This window comes from Mus caroli, chromosome 5, assembly GCF_900094665.2.
Source record: "Mus caroli chromosome 5, CAROLI_EIJ_v1.1, whole genome shotgun sequence".
NCBI lineage: Eukaryota > Metazoa > Chordata > Mammalia > Rodentia > Muridae > Mus > Mus caroli.
Window position 1 is genome coordinate 115,436,116 of NC_034574.1, and position 20,874 is coordinate 115,456,989.

Below are 20,874 nucleotides of genomic sequence, written 5' to 3' on the forward strand. Positions count from 1 at the left end.
GCAGCAAGATGCTTAAACGTTTAAGGTAGTCTGGCGTGGTGGTACATAGCTTCAATCTCAGCACTCAGGAGGCAGAGATAGATGGACCTCTGAGTTGGAGGTCAGCCTGGTCTACAGAGTGAGATCCAGGACAGCTGTGGCTACACAGAGAAACTCTCTGGGGAAGGGGGGTGGGTTGGGACCGAATCTGGAGGAAATGCGGGAGGCAGAGTCAGGAACCTGGGTTACAGACTACAGACCTACTTACTATATTGCCAAGCAGCAATTTTTTTTAAAAAAAATTATTTATGATATGGAAGTACACTGTAGCTGTCCTCAGACGCACCAGAAGAGGGCATTAGATCTCATTAGGGATGGTTGTGAACCACCATGTGGTTGCTGGGATTTGAACTCAAGACCTTTGGAAGAGCAGTCAGTGCTCTTAACTGCTGAGCCATTTCACCAGCCCCATTTTTGGGGGTGGGGTGGGGGGGTTCAAGACAGGGTTTCTCTGTATAGCCCTGGCTGTCCTGGAACTCATTTTGTAGACCAGGCTGGCCTCGAACTCAGAAATCTGCCTGCCTCTGCCTCCCAAGTGTGGGGCATTGAGCTATGCAAAGACAGTCTGGTTTCCAGTCGAGCTGAGGTCTGAACCCCAGGACCCGGTGGTGATAATTCACCTACATGGAACAGAAGGAGTTCTCTCATGTCTCCTGGACTCTGGCTCCTGTCAAAGTTACCGTCCCCCTCCCCCAAAGCCCCCACAGGAGAAGCATAGTTAGTAGTCATGTAGGCAATGTCCCAAGCTTCTGACCTCCAGGCTAAACTCCTCTCAGTTACTTAGCAACAGTAAAGATAACAGCCCACCATAAGAGGGGCTGCTTGGCCCACCTCCCTCTCTTACACCCCTACTCTCCTCTCCTCTCTTACTCTCTCTTTCTTACTCTCTAGCCTTTCTTCTCTCTTTCTCTTTCCCCCTTCTCTCCTCTTGGTCATGGCCGGTCTCTCTCTCTTTTACCTTTTCTCTTTCCCCTTGCCTTTCTACAATAAAGCTCTAAAACCATAGACTGTCTCTGCTCATCAAGGCTTGCTGTGCTTATTCTCACCTGCATGGGAACCTCTCTCCCTCTGCCCTCTCTCCCATAACCCTGGGGACTACAGGGTGTCGCCCAGGGTCCCCGGTTGGGCACTGCCCCTTGTCCACTCCCCCCTCCCCCGCCGCCGAGTGGGGTCAGTGGCTTAGATGCCCACACTGAGCCGACTGGAAAGCCCTCCAGCGTCGCCTGCCCAGAGCATAGGAAGAACTCTGGCTGGACGTGGGCTATCCTCCCTTCCCCACCTTCCCCTACACCCCCTTTAGTTCCCACACCCAAGTGCTGGGATTAAAGGCATGGGCCACCATTGCCCGGCCCCTTTGTATGTATGTATGTATTTTTAATACAGCCTTTGGACCAATGGGGAATCATTGATGTGAGCTGTGGAGTAGCCAACCATCCCACTGACACTATGGGAAAGACTAGGCTGTCAGCACCTGAGGGGACTTCAGGAAAAAATGGGGCATGGGGATGTGTGGGCGGAGAAGCAGCTACCGCCCTGTCCCAGGCCCATTCTGAGGTTCCATTAGTTTTGCTAGGTTCCTCTATTTTGTGTCATGCAGTATGCCAGCAGACATGCATGGGTATTCGTGTTATTAGAGTAATATAGAAGCCTCCCTCATGGGCCACTGGGCCCCACTCTGGGGGCCACAGCACCCACAGGAGGAAAAGACTGCTTCATGTGACATAGGCTAGAGGGTGATAGGGGAAAGCTGCGGGAAAAATGTTCCAAATTAGCTGGACCCTGTATGGTGGACCAAGATGACCAGTAGCTGTCATCTGTATAATTACAAATGGCTTCTCCATGTCATGGACCTTGTAAGTTTCCCTGACCCTGTCACGCACTTATGCCTCAATCCATCTGAAAACTTGGTGTAAGACTGTTGGAGGCAGGAGGATTAGACATTTATAGTCAGCTTCCGCTCCATAGCGAGTTATAGACTAACCTGCGCTAAACTTCCTACCAACTCCCTTCTGAATTTTTTTTCTTCTGATGTTGTTTGTTTTGGTTTGGTTTTGATTTTGGTTTTACGAGACAGGGTTTCTCTGTGTAGCCCTGGCTGTCCTGGAACTCTGTAGACCAGGCTGGCCTCGAACTCAGAGATCCACCTGCTTCTGCCTCCCGAGTGCTGGGATTAAAGGCATGTGCCATCATGCCCGGCTTCTTCTGATGTTGAAAGAGCTCCTGGCACTGGCTAATGGTCTCAGTTTCTCTCACTGAGAGTCCCCAGCCTCCACCACTAGTGGGAACCAGCCATAGGGCTTCACACCTGGCACCAGCTGTCTAGTCTTCACTACCTCACCAAAAATGTCTCTGCAGAGGTAAGGCGTGCTAAATCCTCCTGTCTCCTTTAACTTCTCCCAACCCACAACCACACACCAAGACAGGATACAAAGTTTCTCTGTGTAGCCCTGGCTGTCCTGGAACTCACTCTGTAGACCAGGTAGACCAATTCTGTCTTTGCTTTTGCCCACCTTGGGGTCAGTCTTACTTAGCCTTTCTCCAGGCTCGCAAAGCTCTGCGCTCTCTTGGCACCGCCCCATTTTAGCACCGCCCTCTTTTGGCACTACCCTTTCTTATTTTCTTCCCACTTCTTTGGCCCATCTCTTCTCAGTCTCAGGTCTGGCTTCTTCCATTTCTTCAGCCCCGACAGTCCTTACACCCTAGGGCCAGGGCCGGGTAGGGGAGCCCTGTTGTTATTGATGACTTCCTGGCTCTTGGAGTTTGTTTGTGCTTTGATACTTCACAGAAGTGGAGCTGGCATTTGCAAGAGCTTTCCATTTGGCTTCCTTCACCAGTGGCAATTTTATTTTTAGTGTGATATATTTGAGACCGGTTTTTCTTATTTCATGGTCAGTTTTTTTCCTTCTTTTTCCTCAGCCAGGTTACATTGTATCCATTTGACTCTTCATTGGTTGCTGAACAGTCATTTCCATTATGTGGCTACTGGTAAGATGTGGGATATGGGGCTGGAGAGGTGGCTCAGTGGTTGGGAGCACTGACTGCTCTTCTGGAGGTCCTGAGTTGAAATCTCAGCGATTGCATGGTGGCTCACAGCCATCTGTAAGGAAGATCTGACTCCCTCTTCTGGAGTGTCTGAAGACAGCTACAGTGTACTTAGATATAATAAATAAATACATCTTAAAAAAAAAAGATGTGGGATGTGTCTTGTTTGCTTGTTTTGAAAGAGGGTCTCACTATGTATCCCTGGCTGTCCTAGAACTTACTGAGTTAGGCAGGCCTTGATACACCTGCCTCTGCCTCCAGAGTACTGGGATTAAAGACGTGTGCCCCCCCCCAACATATTCTCTCTCTCTCTCTCTCTCTCTAAGAATTTTCAGTACAATGCAAGGATAATAATCAGTCCCAAGTAGTGTGTGTGTGTGTGTTTTGTGTGTGCGTGTAGACAACTCATGGGCAAAGTCACTCAGGAGTCGTTTTTCTTCTTCACCATCAAGCCATCATCTTGGCAGCAAAGCACCTTTACCTCCTGAGCTATTTGGTCAGCCCTTAAAAAGTCATTAAAAAATGCTTTCTCTCTTCCATAACAAAATTATTGTAAGGAATAAACTTGGGGCGGTATTGTACATCCAACACTCAAGAGGCTGATGCAGGAGGATCATGAGTTTGGGGTCAAGATGTCTTTGTCATAGGCTAGTGAGATGGTTGAGTGGTTAAGAGCACTGACTGTTCTTCCAAGGTCCAGAGCTCATTTCTCAGCAACCACATGGTGGCTCACAACCATCTGTAATGGGATCTGATGCCCTCTCTGGTGTGTCTGAAGACAGCTACAGTGTACTCATATACATAAAATAAATAACTAAATATTTTTTTTAAAATGACCTTGAATCTCAAATTTAAGCAAACAGCTTCAGTTGTTTACATTTTAATTGCATTTAGTTATTTATTTTGTGTGAGTGAGAGGCACATGTGGCTGTCTCAGAGGACAACGTGAAGGAGTCAGGTCTCTCCTTCCACGAAAATGTTGGACAAAGGGGATTGAATTTACAAAACTAGCCTTGCTGATAAGTGGTTGTACTCTCAGGCTGCCCAGCTTCAACATTTTAAAGTTTTGGTTTCCTCATCGGCAAAGAGGGACTGACAATTCAAAGTATTTATTTATTTGTTTGTTTGTTTGCTTTAAGCTTTTCCAACAGGGTTTCTCTGTGTATCCCTAGCTGTCCTGGAACTCACTCTATAAACCAGGCTAATCTTGAACTCACAGAGATCGGCCCAACTCCCAAGTGCTGGGATTAAACCACCCCCCTGCCAAAGTTTTTATTTATTTATTTATTTATTTATTTATTGAATATAAGTACACCATTGCTCTCTTCAGACACACCAGAAGAGGGCATCAGATCCCATTAAAGATGGTTGTGAGCAACCATGTGGTTGCTGAGAATTGAACTCAGGATCTCTGGTATAGCAGTCGGTGCTCTTAACCGCTGAGCCATCTCTTCAGATCCAAGTTGTTATTTTTTTCAATTTATTCTTATGAGTATCATGCATGCCTGAGTGTGTATGTCTGTGCACCACATGCATGTATGTGCCCATAGACGCCAGGGGAAGGAGTCGGATGCCCTGGAGCTGGACTTACAGACTGTTGTGAGCCACCAGGTAGGTGCTAGGAACCGAATTCCCCTGCAAGAGCATGCAGTTTTAATTTCTGAGGCGGCTCTCTTCCCTCTATGGGAATGGCTTCAGCATTGCGATTTGTGAATTTGCAATGCAGTAACGAGTTCGTAAAGGCTTGAGATGTTGACAGTGGGGCGATCAGAGATCCAGCTCATCCCTGTACCTATCTTTTCTTCGCACTTGGATCTAGCCGGTCACTTGGACGGGTAAATCATGCCTTGCATCAAGGAATCTATTCCCAGTGACAGGGACACAAGCCGCCAGGCGAGGGGGCGTGCCACCTTCGCCTAGAACGCACGCGTAGTTGGAGAAAGCCAGCCTTTGCGCGCCTGATTCGAAAATTCAATTTTTAACTGTCCGTTTTCCTCCTCCGCTGTGTTTAGGATGAACTCCTGTGCATTGTTACTAACCTCCGAATGGCATCCATTCCTCTCAGGCTGTCTTTAGCGCAGCAAAACTACTATTCCTACTGGGATGGTTTTGAAGAAGATGATGATGATGGAGAAAACCCTTTCGCCGTTGCTTCTTTTTACTCAGGCACGTCCGTGGCTACCTCCATCTTCGGGGGGCGGAGCCGCGTCTGGACCGGAAGGACCCCGGCGCCGTCTCCATTTTGGAACTTTCCCGGAGCCTCCGCTCTCCGTTCCCGGGAGTTCGTCCGCCGCTGCCGGGACCGCGGTGTTGCCGGGCAGGATGAGTGTGATAGACCACGTGCGGGACATGGCGGCTGCCGGGCTGCACTCCAACGTGCGGCTCCTCAGCAGCCTGCTGCTCACCATGAGTAACAACAACCCGTGAGTTGGAGAGGCGGGGAGGTGGCGGTCCGGGGAGCCGGGGTTGGCGGTGGCGGTGGCGGGGGAACGGTGTGGTCCCGCGGAGGGCTGCGCGGGATCCGGCCTCGGTGGCCTCGGAGGACTGGCTCCTTCCAGAACGACGAAGTCCTCTGCGTCCCGGAGACCCAGTCCACCGAGTGTCAGCCGTGGGGGTGCTGCCCCAGCGGAGGGAGGGACCCCACTTTCCCAGACTGAGAGCATTGGTGGCGGGCGCGGNGGCGCCTTTTTTTTTTTTTTATTTAAAAGGAACCCTGGCAGTCTAATGTAAGGCCCGACATTGCCGCCGGGGAGTGACTGGTTTTGTGTGGTTGTGTTTAGAAATAGGGGTCTCCTGTAGCCCAGGCTAGCCTGCCCCAGGCTGTGTGTGTGTGTGTAGTCGAGGAAGACTTTGACCTTCTTACCCTCCTGCCTACGCCTCCCAGAAGCTGGGGGGGGGTCACTGGTGTTTTACACCCCCACCATGCTCACAATGTGCGTGTGGTCCTGGGGTATTGAACCAGGGATTTCAGGCGTGCTAGGCAAAACACTACCGACGGAGTGACAGTTCTAGCCCGGCTTACTGCGTCTCAAAGGAAACCCGGGACAGTTGTAGGCTTGAATTGCCTGTAAGGGCCTTGCTTAAAAAATTCTCCATCATTGCTCACTCTTCGACGTGGCACCGCAAGTCAACCTAGTCATTCCTTTTCTCTAATTTCTCCTCCTGCCCAAGGCTCTCAGAGCAAGCTAGTTCTGCACGCCAGGCATTGTTGGCACCTGTGGCTTCACTTTAGAACCGCTGCCTGAGCCGAGTAGTAGTGGCGCACGCCTTTAATCCCAGCACTTGGGAGACAGAGGCAGGTGGATTTCTGAGTTCGAGGCCAGCCTGGTGTACAGAGTGAGTTCCAGGACAGCCAGGGCTACACAGAGAAACCTTGTCTCAAAACAAAACAAAACAAAAAATGCTAAGGAAATGTGTTTATTACAGGGATGTCCAGTAGGTCGACCAAAATCACACTCTGGAGAACATAGAGGAGCGAGTGGATCTGTCTGTGATTGGAGATAGTTTGTATTTCAGTCCACCACTGTCTAGTGCTTCCAGGTGAGCATTAGAGTAGCCTTCTACTCCGTGCAGACATTTGCATTTGGTGTGGCTGAGGCTAGTCCAGTGAGACAGCCAAAGGGCTGTGAGGGGCCTGTAATTCAGTCACTATCCTCCACTCCAATTCATTAGTGTGCTTTGGACCGACTAGGCGCATGCATCATTTGGTCACCAGCTTCTTAGTGTGACACGAGGGACACTGGTCTCTGTCAGCCTTCTGTGTTGATGCTGAGGACTTTCCCCCTGAATCTTTTTTTTTTTTTTAAAGATTTATTTATTTATTACATGTAAGTACACTGTAGCTGTCTTCAGACACACCAGAAGAGGGAGTCAGATCTTGTTAAGGATGGTTGTGAGCCACCATGTGGTTGCTGGGATTTGAACTAAGGACCTTTGGAAGAGCAGTCGGGTGCTCTTACCTGCTGAGCCATCTCACCAGCCCTTTCCCCCTGAATCTTAGTGGTGCTTCATAGCAAATGTTTTCCTGAATTGGGGATAATGCCCTAATCTTTACTCTTGGGTCGGGACAATGTTCTAGCACTGTTTGAACGCTCTAGAGCTTGCTTCTCTAGTTAGACTGAATTGGGCTAACCCATGCTTTTCCATGTTAGGTTAGATTGGCAAGTTCTTAGCTACAGGAAGCAGATAAGTTCTGACCTTCATCCTTTATGTTTTGGTATTTGTTGAAGAGACAGTATACAAACTGTCCAAAATCAAAGTAAGACTGATAACATAGTTCAGTGGTGGAATTCTTACCTAAAATGCCTTGCAGCTGGATCTCATGGAGGCATTTTCCCAACTGAAGCTCCTTTCTCTGTGATAACTCCAGCTGTGTCAAGTTGACAGAAAACTAGCTTTTACAGTTACCTAAGATATCACTCTGCCCGGGAAATGGTCATTGTGTACTGGCTGGTTTTGGGTGTCAACTTGACACAGGCTGGTGTTATCACAGAGAAAGGAGCTTCAGTTGGGGAAGTGCCTCCATGAGATCCAGCTGTGGGGCATTTTCTCAATGAGTGATCAAGTGGGGAGGGCCTCTTGTGGGTGGGGCCATCTCTGGGCTGGTAGTCTTGGGTTGTATAAGAGAGCAGACTGAGCAAGCCAGGGGAAGCAAGCCAGTAAAGAACATCCCTCCATGGCCTCTGCATCAGCTCCTGCTTCCTGACCTGCTTGAGTTCCAGTCCTGACTTCCTTGGTGATGAACAGCAATGTGGAAATGTAAGCTGAATAAACCCTTTCCTCCCCAACTTGCTTCTTGGTCATGATGTTTGTGCAGGAATAGAAACCCTGACTAAGACACATTGTAACATACTTGCCCAGTAGTGTCTCTGGAGTGATACATGAAAAGCAGCTTTCTCTGGAGAAGAATGGCGGTTGGGTCAGGTTCAAAACTGAGGAAGCAGTACTTTGCTTGCCTTTTTTTCCCATCTCACAGCTTCACTGTGTAGCCCTGGCCGTCCTAGAACTCAGAGATCCACTTGCCTCTGACTCCACGGTGTCGGAATTAAATGATGAGTGAGCCAGCACACCGGTCTTGGTGAAGCTGAGGCTGACCTTGAACCCCTGATCCTCCTGCTCCTACCTTCAAGTTCTGAGATTATGGACTCGATCTATCGCATTTGACTTTTTTGAATGATTGTTTTGTTGTATGTACATGCACACAGGTATCTAAGTACACGTACATAATAACACAGTTTATTTTTTAAGAAGGTACTATAGATTACTAAATGAAATCACATTAGGGAATGACTGCTAATAGACTTGGAATTACTTTGGTTTTTATGTTTATGTGCCTGGTGCATTTGGAGGCCAGAAGAGGGCATCAGATTCCTTGGAGGTCTAAGCTGGAGTTACAAAGTGTTGTAAATTGCCCGATGTATGTGCTGGAATTTAGACTTGGATCCTCTGCAAAATTCCCATGCTCTTACCTGCTGAACCCCTCTTAACTTCCCTTTTGAGAGAGGGTCATGACTCAGGCTGATGTTGGGTTGATAAGCTTTCTGAATGCCTGGTCCTCCTGTCTCTGCTTCCATATGCTAGGACTGCAGGAATATACGACCCTACCTGGTAGTGGTACCTAGTTGTTTGTTTTTTTTTTTTTTTTTTAAATTGTCTCCCATTTTGTTTGTTTGAGACAGTGTCTATAGTCCTAACTGTTCTGGAACTGGCTATGTAGACCAAGTTGGCCTTGAACTCAGAGATCTTCCTGCTTCGGTCTCCGAAATCTCAGTGAATTAAAGGCCTACACCACCACATATGGCTTCCCTTGTGTTTAAGATACTTGGGCCAGGCATGATGGTGCAAGCCTTTAATCCCAGCACTCAGAAGGCAGAGGCAGGTGGATCTCCAAGTTTGAGGCCAGCCTGGTCTATAGAGCAAGTTCCAGGACAGCCAGAGGTACACAGTAAGACCCTGTCTCGAAACAAACAAACAAACAAGCAAAAAGCCCAAACAAAATAATAATAGCATGAAATAAGTACCTTTTTATAGACTTCTTGTCTCAGTCTGTTCTTTACCTTTCAGAGGAAAATATATACCATTACTTAATTTGTGAAGGAGTGGGACTGGAGGTATAAACACGAGAGTGGTAACCAGGGTTGCAGATAAGCTGTGGGTGGAATGCTTACCTAACATGCAGAGACCTTGGTTTGGTACCCCAGGCAGGACGGAAATAAAGCAGTGTCTCCGCATTTAACCTTGCTTATAAGGACTATTGCATCTTTTTGAGGGTAGAGGTTGAAGTTCTGTGATAGGCTTGCCTAGCCTTTGTGAGGCTTTGGGCTCCATGTGAAGCAGGCTCACACACACACACACACACACAGAGCAGAGGAAAGTTTGAAGCATGGGGTTCCCACACAGTGACTTTAGACCCCTGAGAGTCCAGGTGACGGTGCTTCTAGTGCTGGCAAGCTTGCTTTGTGTCTGTAGAATTGAAGGAGCCTTTAGGGCCTGGGGAGATGAGATGGCGCCATAGTTAAGAGTGTTTGCTGCTCTTGAGGGAACTTGAATTTCTCTGCATGCATGTTAAGTTCCTAGCAGGGGGTCCAACCTTCTCTTCTGGGCAGCAGCACTCACCTGTGCACATACACATATAAATCATAGTAATGACTCTTTAAGATAGACTTGTTAAGTCTAATCCTTTATCACTCTGCCATTTTGGCTTTCCAATTGTGTTCTCATACTGGCTTTTTTCTTTGGTATTTGAAGTTTTCAGGTGCCTGTTTTGTTGAGTTTCTCAACGAAATAATTCAGAGTGGTAAATTTTCTTTCTAGAGTCTCTAGCTTTTTTGTAATTATTGCTATCCTTTGGCAATATTATCCATAAAATTTGATGTTAACCTAAGATAATATAGGTGTATGTAAAACAGTGCTAAATGAAGAGGTCTTATTGAGTAGGCATAGCGGTCCATTCTTTGACCCATCACTTCCAAGGCAGAAGCAGGAGGATTGCTGTAAGTTCAGGGCTACCTGGACTACAGGTGCATTGCTGTCTCAAAAAGCCATAAAAGATGGAAGGACGTAAAAATGGGAAGGAAAGCCTGTGCTCTCCATCTGTTCATTGTATTGATTTATAGGTATCATTAGCTTCTATAGTAAGAAAACACACATTGTACAAAGCCACAATACAGTAAGATAGTGTTCTAGATGTTTTGGCCATATTTGCATGGTGTTCAAATGCTGTGCCTCTCATTAAGCCACTTAAATTTAAGAAATATTCTTGGGTTTTTTTTGTTTTGTTTTGGTTTTTGGTTTTTCCGAGACAGGGTTTCTCTGGAACTCACTTTGTAGACCAGGCTGGCCTCTGCCTCCTCAGTGCTGGGATTAAAGGGGTGTGCCACCACGCCCGGCTATATTCATGTTTTTTGCAAGCTGACATGATAGGTTTCTGTGGTAGGCTTAGGTACACCAAGGTGCTCTTTCTAATTTTCAAAATAAGCCATTAGGACTTGTTTCCTTTATGTTCTAGTGAGCTGTTTTCCCCGTCGCAGAAGTACCAGCTCTTGGTGTATCATGCAGACTCTCTCTTTCACGATAAGGAGTTCCGCAATGCTGTGAGTAAGTATGCCATGGCTTTACAGCAGAAGAAAGCCTTAAGTAAGACTTCCAAAGTTCGGCCTTCCACTGGGAATTCTGCATCTACTCCACAGAGCCAGGTGAGTAAGAGAGCAGACTCAGTCACTCAGTCAGTCACTCAGTCACTCAGTCATTCATTTACTGTGTTTTTTGGGGGCAGAGTTTCTCTATGTAGCTTTGGCTGTCTTGGAAGTCACTTTGTAGACCAGGCTAGCCTCAAATTTAGAGAGCCACGTGAAAGGGTGGCCACCACAGCCTGACGTGCCTGTGACTGTCAATGTGTATACATTTATTGATTTATTTGTTAAAGGAAATGTAAGTTATTTGTTTTATATATGTAAGTACACTGTCACTCTCTTCAGACACACCAGAAGAGGGCATCAGATCCCATTCCAGATGGTTGTGAGCCACCATGTGGTTGCCGGGAATTGAACTCAGAACCTCTGGAAGAGGAGTCAGTGCTCTCAACTGCTGAACCATCTCCAGCGCGTATACGTATATTTATATGTATATGTATGTATACACATACTAAGAGACAGGATTGAAGTACTTGTTTCAGCGATGAGCTGGTTGGTTATAGAATGAAACAGTTCTATATTCTTTGTTATTATCACATGATATTCCATGGTTCCCGAATGCTTCTTTTCTTTTATCTTTGTATTAATGAACACTGGGGTGTTTCTCCTGTACCTCATAGCTGATGCTGCTGGGATGCTTTGTGTCCTGGTTAGGGTGAGCTTGTTCTCTCTAACTCATAGAGATCCCCCTGCGTTTTCCTCCTGAGTGCTACAATTAAACATGTGTGCCACCACTGCCGGGTTTTATTCTCATTTCTTTTTTTTTTTTTTTCTTTTTTTTTGATGTTTCATTCTGACTTTTTTCTTTTTGTTTCTTTGGTTAGTTGGTTGGTTTTTCAAGACAGGGTTTCTCTGTGTAGCCCTGGCTGTCCTGGAACTCACTCTGTAGAATAGGCTGGCCTTGAACTCAGAAATCCACCTGCCTCTGCCTCCCAAGTGCTGGGATTAAAGGTGTGTGCCACCACTGCCTGGCTTATTTTCATTTCTTGATTGCATATCTAGGAGCAGAATTGCTATAAGATTATAAGACTTATTCTTTTTATTTTGAAAAACTGTCATGTTGTTGAGATCATTTTTCAAAAGGTGTTTTGTTAACTCGTAGTGTCTTCCATCTGAAATTGAAGTGAAGTACAAAATGGCTGAGTGTTACACAATGCTGAAGCTAGACAAGGATGCCATTGCTGTACTCGATGGGATCCCTTCAAGACAAAGAACTCCCAAAGTAAGCTCACTGTTCCTTGTCCCGTTTCTTTTGGTCCTGCCCCATCATCTCTGTCCTCCACGTTTCAGGAAGTCTGAACTCTTAACTTTTCCCAGTAGAGTTAGGGCTCAGACAGATGGCAGTTTACTTCATTAAGGGACCCTAAGATAAGAATTCAGCCAGGTGTAGCGACACTCACCTGTGATCCCAGCACTTGGGAAGCAGAAGCAGGAAAACCAGGAGGTCAGGGCCATCTCAAAACAGACAAATGACAGAAGTGTTCTGTTAGGTTTTGTGGTACTAGAGATCCACCCCAGGGTCTCAGGCGTGCTCAGCAAGCACTCTGGCATTAAGCAGCAACCTCGACTCTTGTCCTTTTATTTAAAAATTTCACCTGGAGACATGGGCTCACCAACTCACTCAGGCAGTCCTTAAATTGTGTGTCTTCTTAGGGTTTATTGCTGTGAAGAGACACCATGGGAAAACATTCAGTTGGGGTCGGCTTACAGTTTCAAAAATTTGCTCCATTTTATCATAGTAGGAAACATGGCAGTGACCGGGGAAACATGGTGCCACAGAAGGAGCTGAGCATTCTGCACAGGCAGCAGGAGGAGACTGACTGTGTGCCACACTGAAGCCTGAGCATAGACCTCAAAGCCCAACCCCGCTGTGACACACTTCCTCCAACAAAACCACACCTACCCCAGCAGTAGCCCTGGCTGTCCTGGAACTCACTCTGTACACCAGGCTGGCCTCAGAAACCCGCCTGCCTCTGCCTCCCAAGTGCTGGGATTAAAGGCGTGTGCCACCACCACCAGGCAAGGTCACACCTTCTAATAGTGCCACTCCCTATGGGTCAAGCATTCAAACACAAGAGACTATCGGGGTCATTCCTATTTAGACCACCACCCAGAATAACCCAGAATGCCTTGGGCTTTGACTCTTCCTACCCCAGCCTATCTAGTAACTGGGATTGCACCACCAGGGCCAGCTGTTTCTTAGCCTTAGAGACCAGAGGCAGTGGATCCCTTGGAGTTAAAAAGGTCATTCAAGTCACCTGATATGGAAAGGTCATTCAAGTCACCGGATATGAACCTAAGTCCTCTGGAAGAGCAGCTAGTGCTCTTTACCACTGAGCTATCTCTTTAGCCCCTTAAAGAATTATTTTTTTAAATTAAAAAAAAATTTACCTGTATGGGTATTTTGCCTGCCTACATGCATGTATGTATATATATATATGCACCATGTTTGTGCCTGGTGCCCACAGAAATAACAAGAGGGCATTGGATACTTAGAAACTGGGCCCTTTGTAAGAGCAGCAAGAGCTCTCAGCCACTGAGCCATCGCTAACTTCCCAGGTGTGGGGTTTCTGAGGCTAGGTTCTCAATACATAGCCCGAGTTAGCCTTGAACTTGTAGTGACATCCTGAGCCTGCCTCCCCATTGTTGGGATTATAGACATGTTCCACCATACCTGGGATACAATTATGTTTATTTAAAGAAAGGTTTCTTGCCAGGTGGTGGTGGTGGTTCACGCCTTTAATCCCAGCACCCAGGAGACGGAAGCAGGCTTCTTGATCTGCCAACAATAAAAAGTTATTTAAATTTTACTGAAATGAGGATGTCTTATCTCACAGGATTTAAATAGTGTAGTTTCTATTTGAGTCATTGTTACATTTGGAGGTCATTTTGAGTTTGATTTTTGTCTCAGTTTGGTGAGTCGACAGCTCTAGTGAGTCAGAGTTGAAGTATTAGATGGGCCAGATTCCAGCTACTGGTTTGTCGGAAGCCAGGTATTTTAATTTCAACTGATTCTTAAACGGCTATGCCCCGTAGTGTAATTTGGGTGTTGTGGCTCACACACACTGTCGTATGGCTCATTCCCAGCACTTAGGAAGCTGAGTCTGAAGGATTGCTGTAAGTTTGAGGCTAGTTGATCTACATAGTAAGTTCCAGGCCAGGCTGAGCTAAGAAGCAGCCAGATGATGTAATGGTACATGCCCGTATCCTGCACTTGGGAGGTAAAGGTAATTCACGAAGGTTAGCAATTCAAGGTCCTCATCCTCAGGTATGCAGTGGGTTTGAGGCCAGCTTATGCTGTCTCATAAAACCAAAAACAAAAGAGGGGCTTGAGAGATGGCTCAGGAGTTAAAAGTTTGTTCTTCTTCTGGGGCCAGAGTTTGAATCCCAACGCCCACATCAGCAGCTCGCACCCAGCTGTAACTCCAGCTCCAGGGAGTCCTCTGCCTCTGCTGGCCTACACACACACACACACACACACACACATATATTTATGCATATAAACTAAACTAAAAGATTTTCTTCACTTTGTTATGCAATAGTATTGACCCCTGCTTGGGCTGGAGAGATGGCTCAGCAGTTAGGAACATACACAACTCTTTTTCAGAAGATAGGAGTTCAGTTCCCAGCATTTAGATCAGGTAGTAAGTAGTAAATCTTGGCTAGAGGTAGTGGTGCACACCTTTAATCCTGACACTTAAAGAAAGGGCAGGTGGATCTTGAGGCCAGCCTGGTGTACAGAGCAAGTTCCACAACAGCTGAGGCTACACAGAGAAGACCCTGTCTGGAAAAAAAAACTTTGCCAGTTGTGGTGACACATGCCTTTAATCCCAGCTCTTAGGAGGCAGAAGATCTTTATGAGTTCCAGGCTAGCCTGGTCTACATACTAAGACCCCCCCACCCCGTCTCAAAAACAAAGAAATCCTTAAAATATATCTGCTGGAATCAAGGTATCTAAAATTATGGAACATTTCTCAATGTCCCAGAGGCAGCATCTTTGGGTCAGATATTAGGAGGTGTTTTGCGAGGATCACATGGCTAAGAAAAACAAGGCTAATAGTACTTTGTTTTGAGGAGCTAGTCTTTATTTGCACAGGGCTGTGGGTTGGTTTTTCTGCTAGAAAGTAGACTAGTAGTCGGGAATGAAATGAGCGCGTGCTCGCCGTGCAGTGTTTGCTTTGCAGATACTCTTGCTTTACTGTTCTCTGTTTCGTGTGTGTAGATAAACATGATGTTGGCAAACCTGTACAAGAAGGCCGGTCAGGAGCGCCCATCAGTCACCAGCTATAAGGAGGTCCTGCGGCAGTGCCCTTTGGCCCTTGACGCCATTCTAGGTACAGAAAGTTTCTCCCTGGTGCCTGGGGTGTTTGCAGTCAAAGATGATGGCTCTCAGGCACAACTATGCCTTAGGTAGAGTAGGGGTTTTTTTAGATTTTAATTTTATGTTAATGTGAATGAGGGTTTTGTCTGTCTGTATGTATGTAGTGTCTAGTGCCATAATGGTTGGAGGGGGGGCATTGGAGCCCCAAGAGCTGGAGTTATGGGATGGTGGTAGACATGAGTACTGGGAATTAAACTTGGATCCTCTGCAAGACCAGCAAGTGCTTTTCACCACTGAGCCGTCTTCATGGCACCTAGAGTTAAGTTTACACCATTCTGAGCACTGTTGGTTATGAACTAGAGGAGTCGCTGTCTTGGGGACAGGGTACAGTTGAGTGGCTGCAATGCTTGAGCATGCCTGAGGCGCTGACCTTTGAGTTGTGTGCGCCTTGCTTAGAGGAGGGAAGGCAGCTGTGCGGCTGCTGGGGTTGCACCTTGGGAGGAGGGTGCTGTGCGTGACTCAGTTTCTCTTGCTCTTGGGGTCAGGTTTGTTATCCCTGTCTGTGAAAGGCGCAGAGGTGGCATCAATGACGATGAATGTGATCCAGACTGTGCCCAACTTGGACTGGCTGTCTGTGTGGATTAAAGCGTATGCTTTTGTGCACACCGGTGACAACTCGAGAGCAATCAACACCATCTGGTGAGAGCCAAGGTGTCAACTCAGTGGTTATTTTGGTGGGAGGTATAGTCTGAGATATGTCACACCTTACTACATAACCAGGTTGCCCTTGAAATTGCCTCAGTCTTCCAGCCTAGGTGTCCCTATTGCTAGGACTATAGGCACGAGCCACCAAGCCTGGCTGAATCCAGGGATCTTGGCCCTTTCCTTGTCTAGAGATGTAATATATCTGGTGACACAGAAAAGCTAGGTGCTGCTTACTGCTTGACATTGTGTCATTTGTCTTTAGGTTATGTTTTTTTCTAATGCACTAAGTGATTGCAAATGTAATAAACTGTTGGAACCTGTGAAAATGAACAGCCGGACTCAGTTCTATACTGTTCATATGAAGATGGCCGTCCTTAAAGAGCAGACTGCTGGGGGCTGGAGAGATGGCTCAGCCGGTAAGAGCACTGACTGCTCTTCTAAAGGTCCTGAGTTCAATTCCCAGCAACCACATGGTGGCTCACAACCATCTGTAATGAGATCTGACTCTCTTTTCTGGAGTGTCTGAAGACAGCTACAGTGTACTTAGATATGATAAATAAGTCTTTAAAAAAAAAAGAGCTAATTGCTGAGGATGTCATGTTCATGCCTTTTCGACTTGGTAGACATGTTTACTGTATACCTGACATAGGCTAGACCTCTTTGCAGTTAGGGATTTCTTTTTATTTAAACAAAGTTCTAAGACCAAAGGCTGTATGCATGCATCTCTCTATCTATCATCTAAACTATCATTTATCTATCAGCTAACTACTACACACCTACCTACCTGTCATCTGTCATGTACTTCCTTACCTACCTATTTGTCACAGTAGCTATCACTAGTGAGTGCTGTATTAAAAGTCATTTTTGTCTAAAAAATTATAACCGTGCTGGTTGTGGTGGTGAACACTTTTAACCTCAGTGCTCAAGAGACAGGCCTGCCAGGGCTCTTTAGTGAGACCCTGTCTCCAAAAAAGAAAATTATAACCACAGAGGTTTTTATAGATATTAAGAGATATATTTGAGATACGTGTATATAAAGTGTATATGTGTATATAAAGATATGTGTATATATGACTTTTAAGTATTTTATTTCCTTTCATGTATATAGATGGTTGTCTGTCTGCATGTAGTTTGCATGGCATGTGCATGCATAGTGAACAGAGGCCAGGAGAGGGAGTGAGCTTCTCCGAGCTGAAGTCGCGGTCAGCCGTAAGCTGCTCTGCTAGTGCTGGGAAATGGATCTGGGCCTTTGCAGGGGCCCACAGTGCTCTTCACTGCTGAGCCTTCTTCCAGATGCCCGTGTAACTTTTAAAGCTGAGGTTAAGGTCCATTGTACCTAAGTCCTTTAAAAAGTTTTTAGGCCAGGCAGGGTGGCGCACGCCTTTAATCCCAGCACTTGGGAGGAAGAGGCAGGCGAATTTCTGAGTTCGAGGCCAGCCTGGTCTACAGAGTGAGTTCCAGGACATCCAGGGCTACACAGAGAAACCCTGTCTCAGGGGAAAAAAAGTTTTGTTTTGTTTTGTTTTGTTTTTTTCGAGACAGGGTTTCTCTGTATAGCCCTGGCTGTCCTGGAACTCACTTTGTAGACCAGGCTGGCCTCGAACTCAGAAATCTGCCTGCCTCTGCCTCCCGAGTGCTGGGATTAAAGGTGTGCGCCACCACGCCCGGCGGAAAAAAAGTTTTTAAAATTAGATTTGTGTTTATTTGTTGTATGTAGGCACATGTGCTTGTGTGGAGGTCAGGGGACAACTTGGAGGTGTCAGTTCTCTTTTCCACCACAGAGGTTCCAGGGGTCAAACTCAGATCATCAGGCCTGGTGGCAAGTGCTGCTCTTACCTGCTGAGGCAGCTCACTGGCTTACTAACGTTTCTTTTCTTTAATTATTACTATTATAATTAGGAGTTGTAGTGCCTGTGTATAAGGTCAGGACTTGGGAGGTGGAGGTAGGAGGTTCAATGAGTTCAAGGCTAACCTGGAGAATTTAGTGCGACCGTACTTCAACCCCCCCCCCCAAGCCTTTTTATCAAAAATTTCACCCATATAGAAAAGTATGTCATCTGTAAGCCCAGCCCCAGATGGAATGATTAAAAACAGATTGTAACAGAGTCTAAGGGTTAGTATTTATCTTTTAAGTTCACTAGAGAAAAAATCATTACTGCGAGACAATGTGGACCTGCTGGGGAGCCTGGCCGACCTGTACTTCAGAGCAGGGGACAGCAAGAACGCTGTCCTCAAGTTTGAGCAGGCCCAGATGCTGGATCCTTACTTGATAAAGGGTGAGTCCCACTGTGTGTGTGTGTGTGTGTGTGTGTGTGTGTGTGTGTGTGTACACACATACAGGTGAGGGCAGGTGCTCTTGGAAGTCAGAGGCGTTGTTTCCCAGGGGTCAGAATTGACCCTTCTGATATGGGGATCCACAAAGAGCAGTGCATGCTCTTGGCTGCTGAGCCATCTCTCTAGCCCCTTGTTTTTTTTATTTTTTGAAGACATAGTCCATGTAGCGAAGGCTAGCCTTGAACTTGGTTTTGAATTCTTGATTCTGCTTCCGCCTCCCAAGTGCCTGGCTCACAGGTATGTACTGCCATGCTCATCTCTGCTCCTGGTTTCCGAGCCGCTTTTGTAAGGCTTCCTGTAGTGGTTCTCTCTCCTGTCCTGGCATCGCTTTAACACTTAGATAATTCTGTTCTGAGTGGCTGTTTTCTCTTCACAGACCATTGCTCAGCCTTCTTCTTGTAAGGGCCCTTGTGGCATCTCCACCTCCCTACGAGTTAATACATGTGTGATGTGGCTGACTTATGTCATCTGAGAACCCTAACGTCCTTCTAGGAGCTTTGGTTTTACTGAGTCCTTGTATGATGTTGAGGAAGCAGGGGAGTGGCTATAGAGGGAGGGGAAGGTGCCTACCATGTCATCAGGGCAGAGTGAAGGCACAAGGCACAGGGGATTGAGAAGCCGGTGGGGCCAGTGAATGAAATTTGTAAAGACCCAACAGAGGTCACCAGAAAAATACGCCTCGGGATAATAAACAGGTTTTTAGATTCTAAAGAGTAAGTTACCAATAATTCTAACAGGCTGAAGCAGGCTTGTGAGAGCGAGGTTAGCTATACAGGGAAACCCTGACTCAAACAAACAAGAAGGGTGACTGAGTGTGGGAACGGATCTAGAGTGTGTTTGTACCAGTTCTCCTCTGCTGTGTGTTCCTTTTTCCAAGCTGTCCAACCACACTTGTGATCTCAGCACTTGGGAGGTGAAAAAGGAGTCAAAGGCTCAAGCTCGACCACTGACAACCCAGACTAAAGAAACAGACCAGGGGACGGTGTCCCAGCACTCAGGGCTCTGAGGTCAGGCTGCTCTACAGAGTGAGTTCCAGGATAGCCACGGCTATACAGAGAACCTCTGTTTGGAAACAACAACAACAACAAAAGAAGAGGAAGAAGAAAGACAGAGAGAGAGGAAAACAATAATTTAGTGTCTTAGGAATACAAGCTTGGTGGCATTGGTAGGTAGCTTGGTGTTGGATGTTCATACCCGGGCCCAGGCTAGCAGGAGTGTGGCTATGAACTTGCTCTGAGAGTAAAGGGGATTTGAAGGGATGGAGAGGAAGGAGAGCGGTAGGAAGAGGTGCATGAGAGCCAGTGTGGGGCCTCATAAACCATGAGGGAGGAGTGGAAGGGGCTTGGGGAGAGTAATGTGAGGATTGGCATTTTAGAATGAACTACAGCATTTGGGGGCATAGGCCATCTATTTTTGAGACTGGGCATTCTTAGCATAGTAAGCTTGTACTGAGGGCTGGGGGCTCTTTTCATACAACATTTATGTGATGGCTTTTCTGGGCTGCTGTTGACTACACTACAGGCTTAGGGACAGACGGTTCTTGACATGACTGGTGTTCTAAGTTGTGACGTAGGACCTGCTGATCCTTTGCCTGCCTCCCATTCTTTTATGTGTGTGCTGTGTGCTCTTGCAAGTTCATGTTCAGCATGTGTGTGCAGAAGCCCTCAGAGGCCAGGAGAGGGCCTTTCTTGTTTTGGATGGTTTTGCTGTTCATTCAGTCACTTAAGAGACAAGGTGTCGTGCAGCCCAGCCTGCCTCAGGCTCCCTGTGTAGCTGAGCTTGACCCTGAACTTCTGGCCTTCCTGCTTCCAATGCCCAAATGCTAGGACTGTAGCCCGTGCCGCCATCAGTTTACATGGTGCTAGGGACTGAGCCCCGAGCTGCTGCATACTGGGTAAGCACCCTACCGATTGAGCTGCACCTCCACACATTGATTTAATTTTGAAAATTAAATTATATGTGTGTGCATAGTGGGTCAGAGGTCAGTTTTTGGAAGTGGTTTGTCTGTTCCTTGTGGGTCCTGGTGAGTAAACATTGATTCATCCGGCTTGGGGAAGGTCTTCTTTACCCACAGCCATTTCACAGGTCCTTCTCTGACTTTTTTCTTTAATTTTTGTGTGTGAGTGGTGTGCTTTTATGTATGTATGTGCACCGTGTGAGTTCATGGCCTCAGAGGTTGGAAGAGGAGGTCAATTGTCCTCGAACTAGAGTTACATGTGGTTGTGAGCCACTACTGCGTGGGTGCTGGGAACTGAACCCAGGCCTCTGCCAGAAGAAGAATTCTTACCTCTGAGCCATTTTCTCTGGCTCTTCTTTGCCTTTTCTGAGGCCCGTTTCCTGCTTTGCTAGAAAAGCCTCTTACTGTGTCCTTCCTTTCAGGGATGGATGTTTACGGCTACCTCCTGGCACGAGAAGGGCGCCTGGAGGATGTGGAGAACCTTGGCTGCCGCCTTTTCAACATTTCTGATCAGCATGCAGAGCCCTGGGTGGTCTCCGGGTATGGGTGTTCACTCTCCTTTCTCCCCAATTTTTTTTTTAAAGATTTATTTATTTATTATATGTAAGTACACTGTAGTTGTCTAGACACTCCAGAAGAGGGAGTCAGATCTCGTTACCGATGGTTGGGAGCCACCATGTGTTTGCTGGGATTTGAACTCCGGACCATTTGGAAGAGCAGTCGGGTGCTCTTATCCACTGAGCCATCTCTCCAGCTCCCTCCCCATTTTTTTTTTTTTTTTTTTT

At 46.8% G+C, this 20,874-nt stretch overlaps 1 protein-coding gene across 1 annotated transcript in view; it reads left to right on the plus strand.

Moving 5' to 3' along the window:
* Positions 1-5,293: 5,293 nt before the first annotated feature.
* Positions 5,294-20,874, plus strand: part of Anapc7 (anaphase promoting complex subunit 7) — a 21,961-nt gene continuing 6,380 nt past the window's right edge. The window contains exons 1-7 of the mRNA XM_021162055.2: positions 5,294-5,504; positions 10,589-10,775; positions 11,875-11,994; positions 14,995-15,106; positions 15,639-15,792; positions 17,932-18,074; positions 20,512-20,629. Of these exons, the coding sequence (XP_021017714.1) occupies positions 5,404-5,504; positions 10,589-10,775; positions 11,875-11,994; positions 14,995-15,106; positions 15,639-15,792; positions 17,932-18,074; positions 20,512-20,629 (935 nt within the window). The 5' untranslated portion in view covers positions 5,294-5,403. The remainder of the gene's footprint in view (positions 5,505-10,588; positions 10,776-11,874; positions 11,995-14,994; positions 15,107-15,638; positions 15,793-17,931; positions 18,075-20,511; positions 20,630-20,874) is intronic.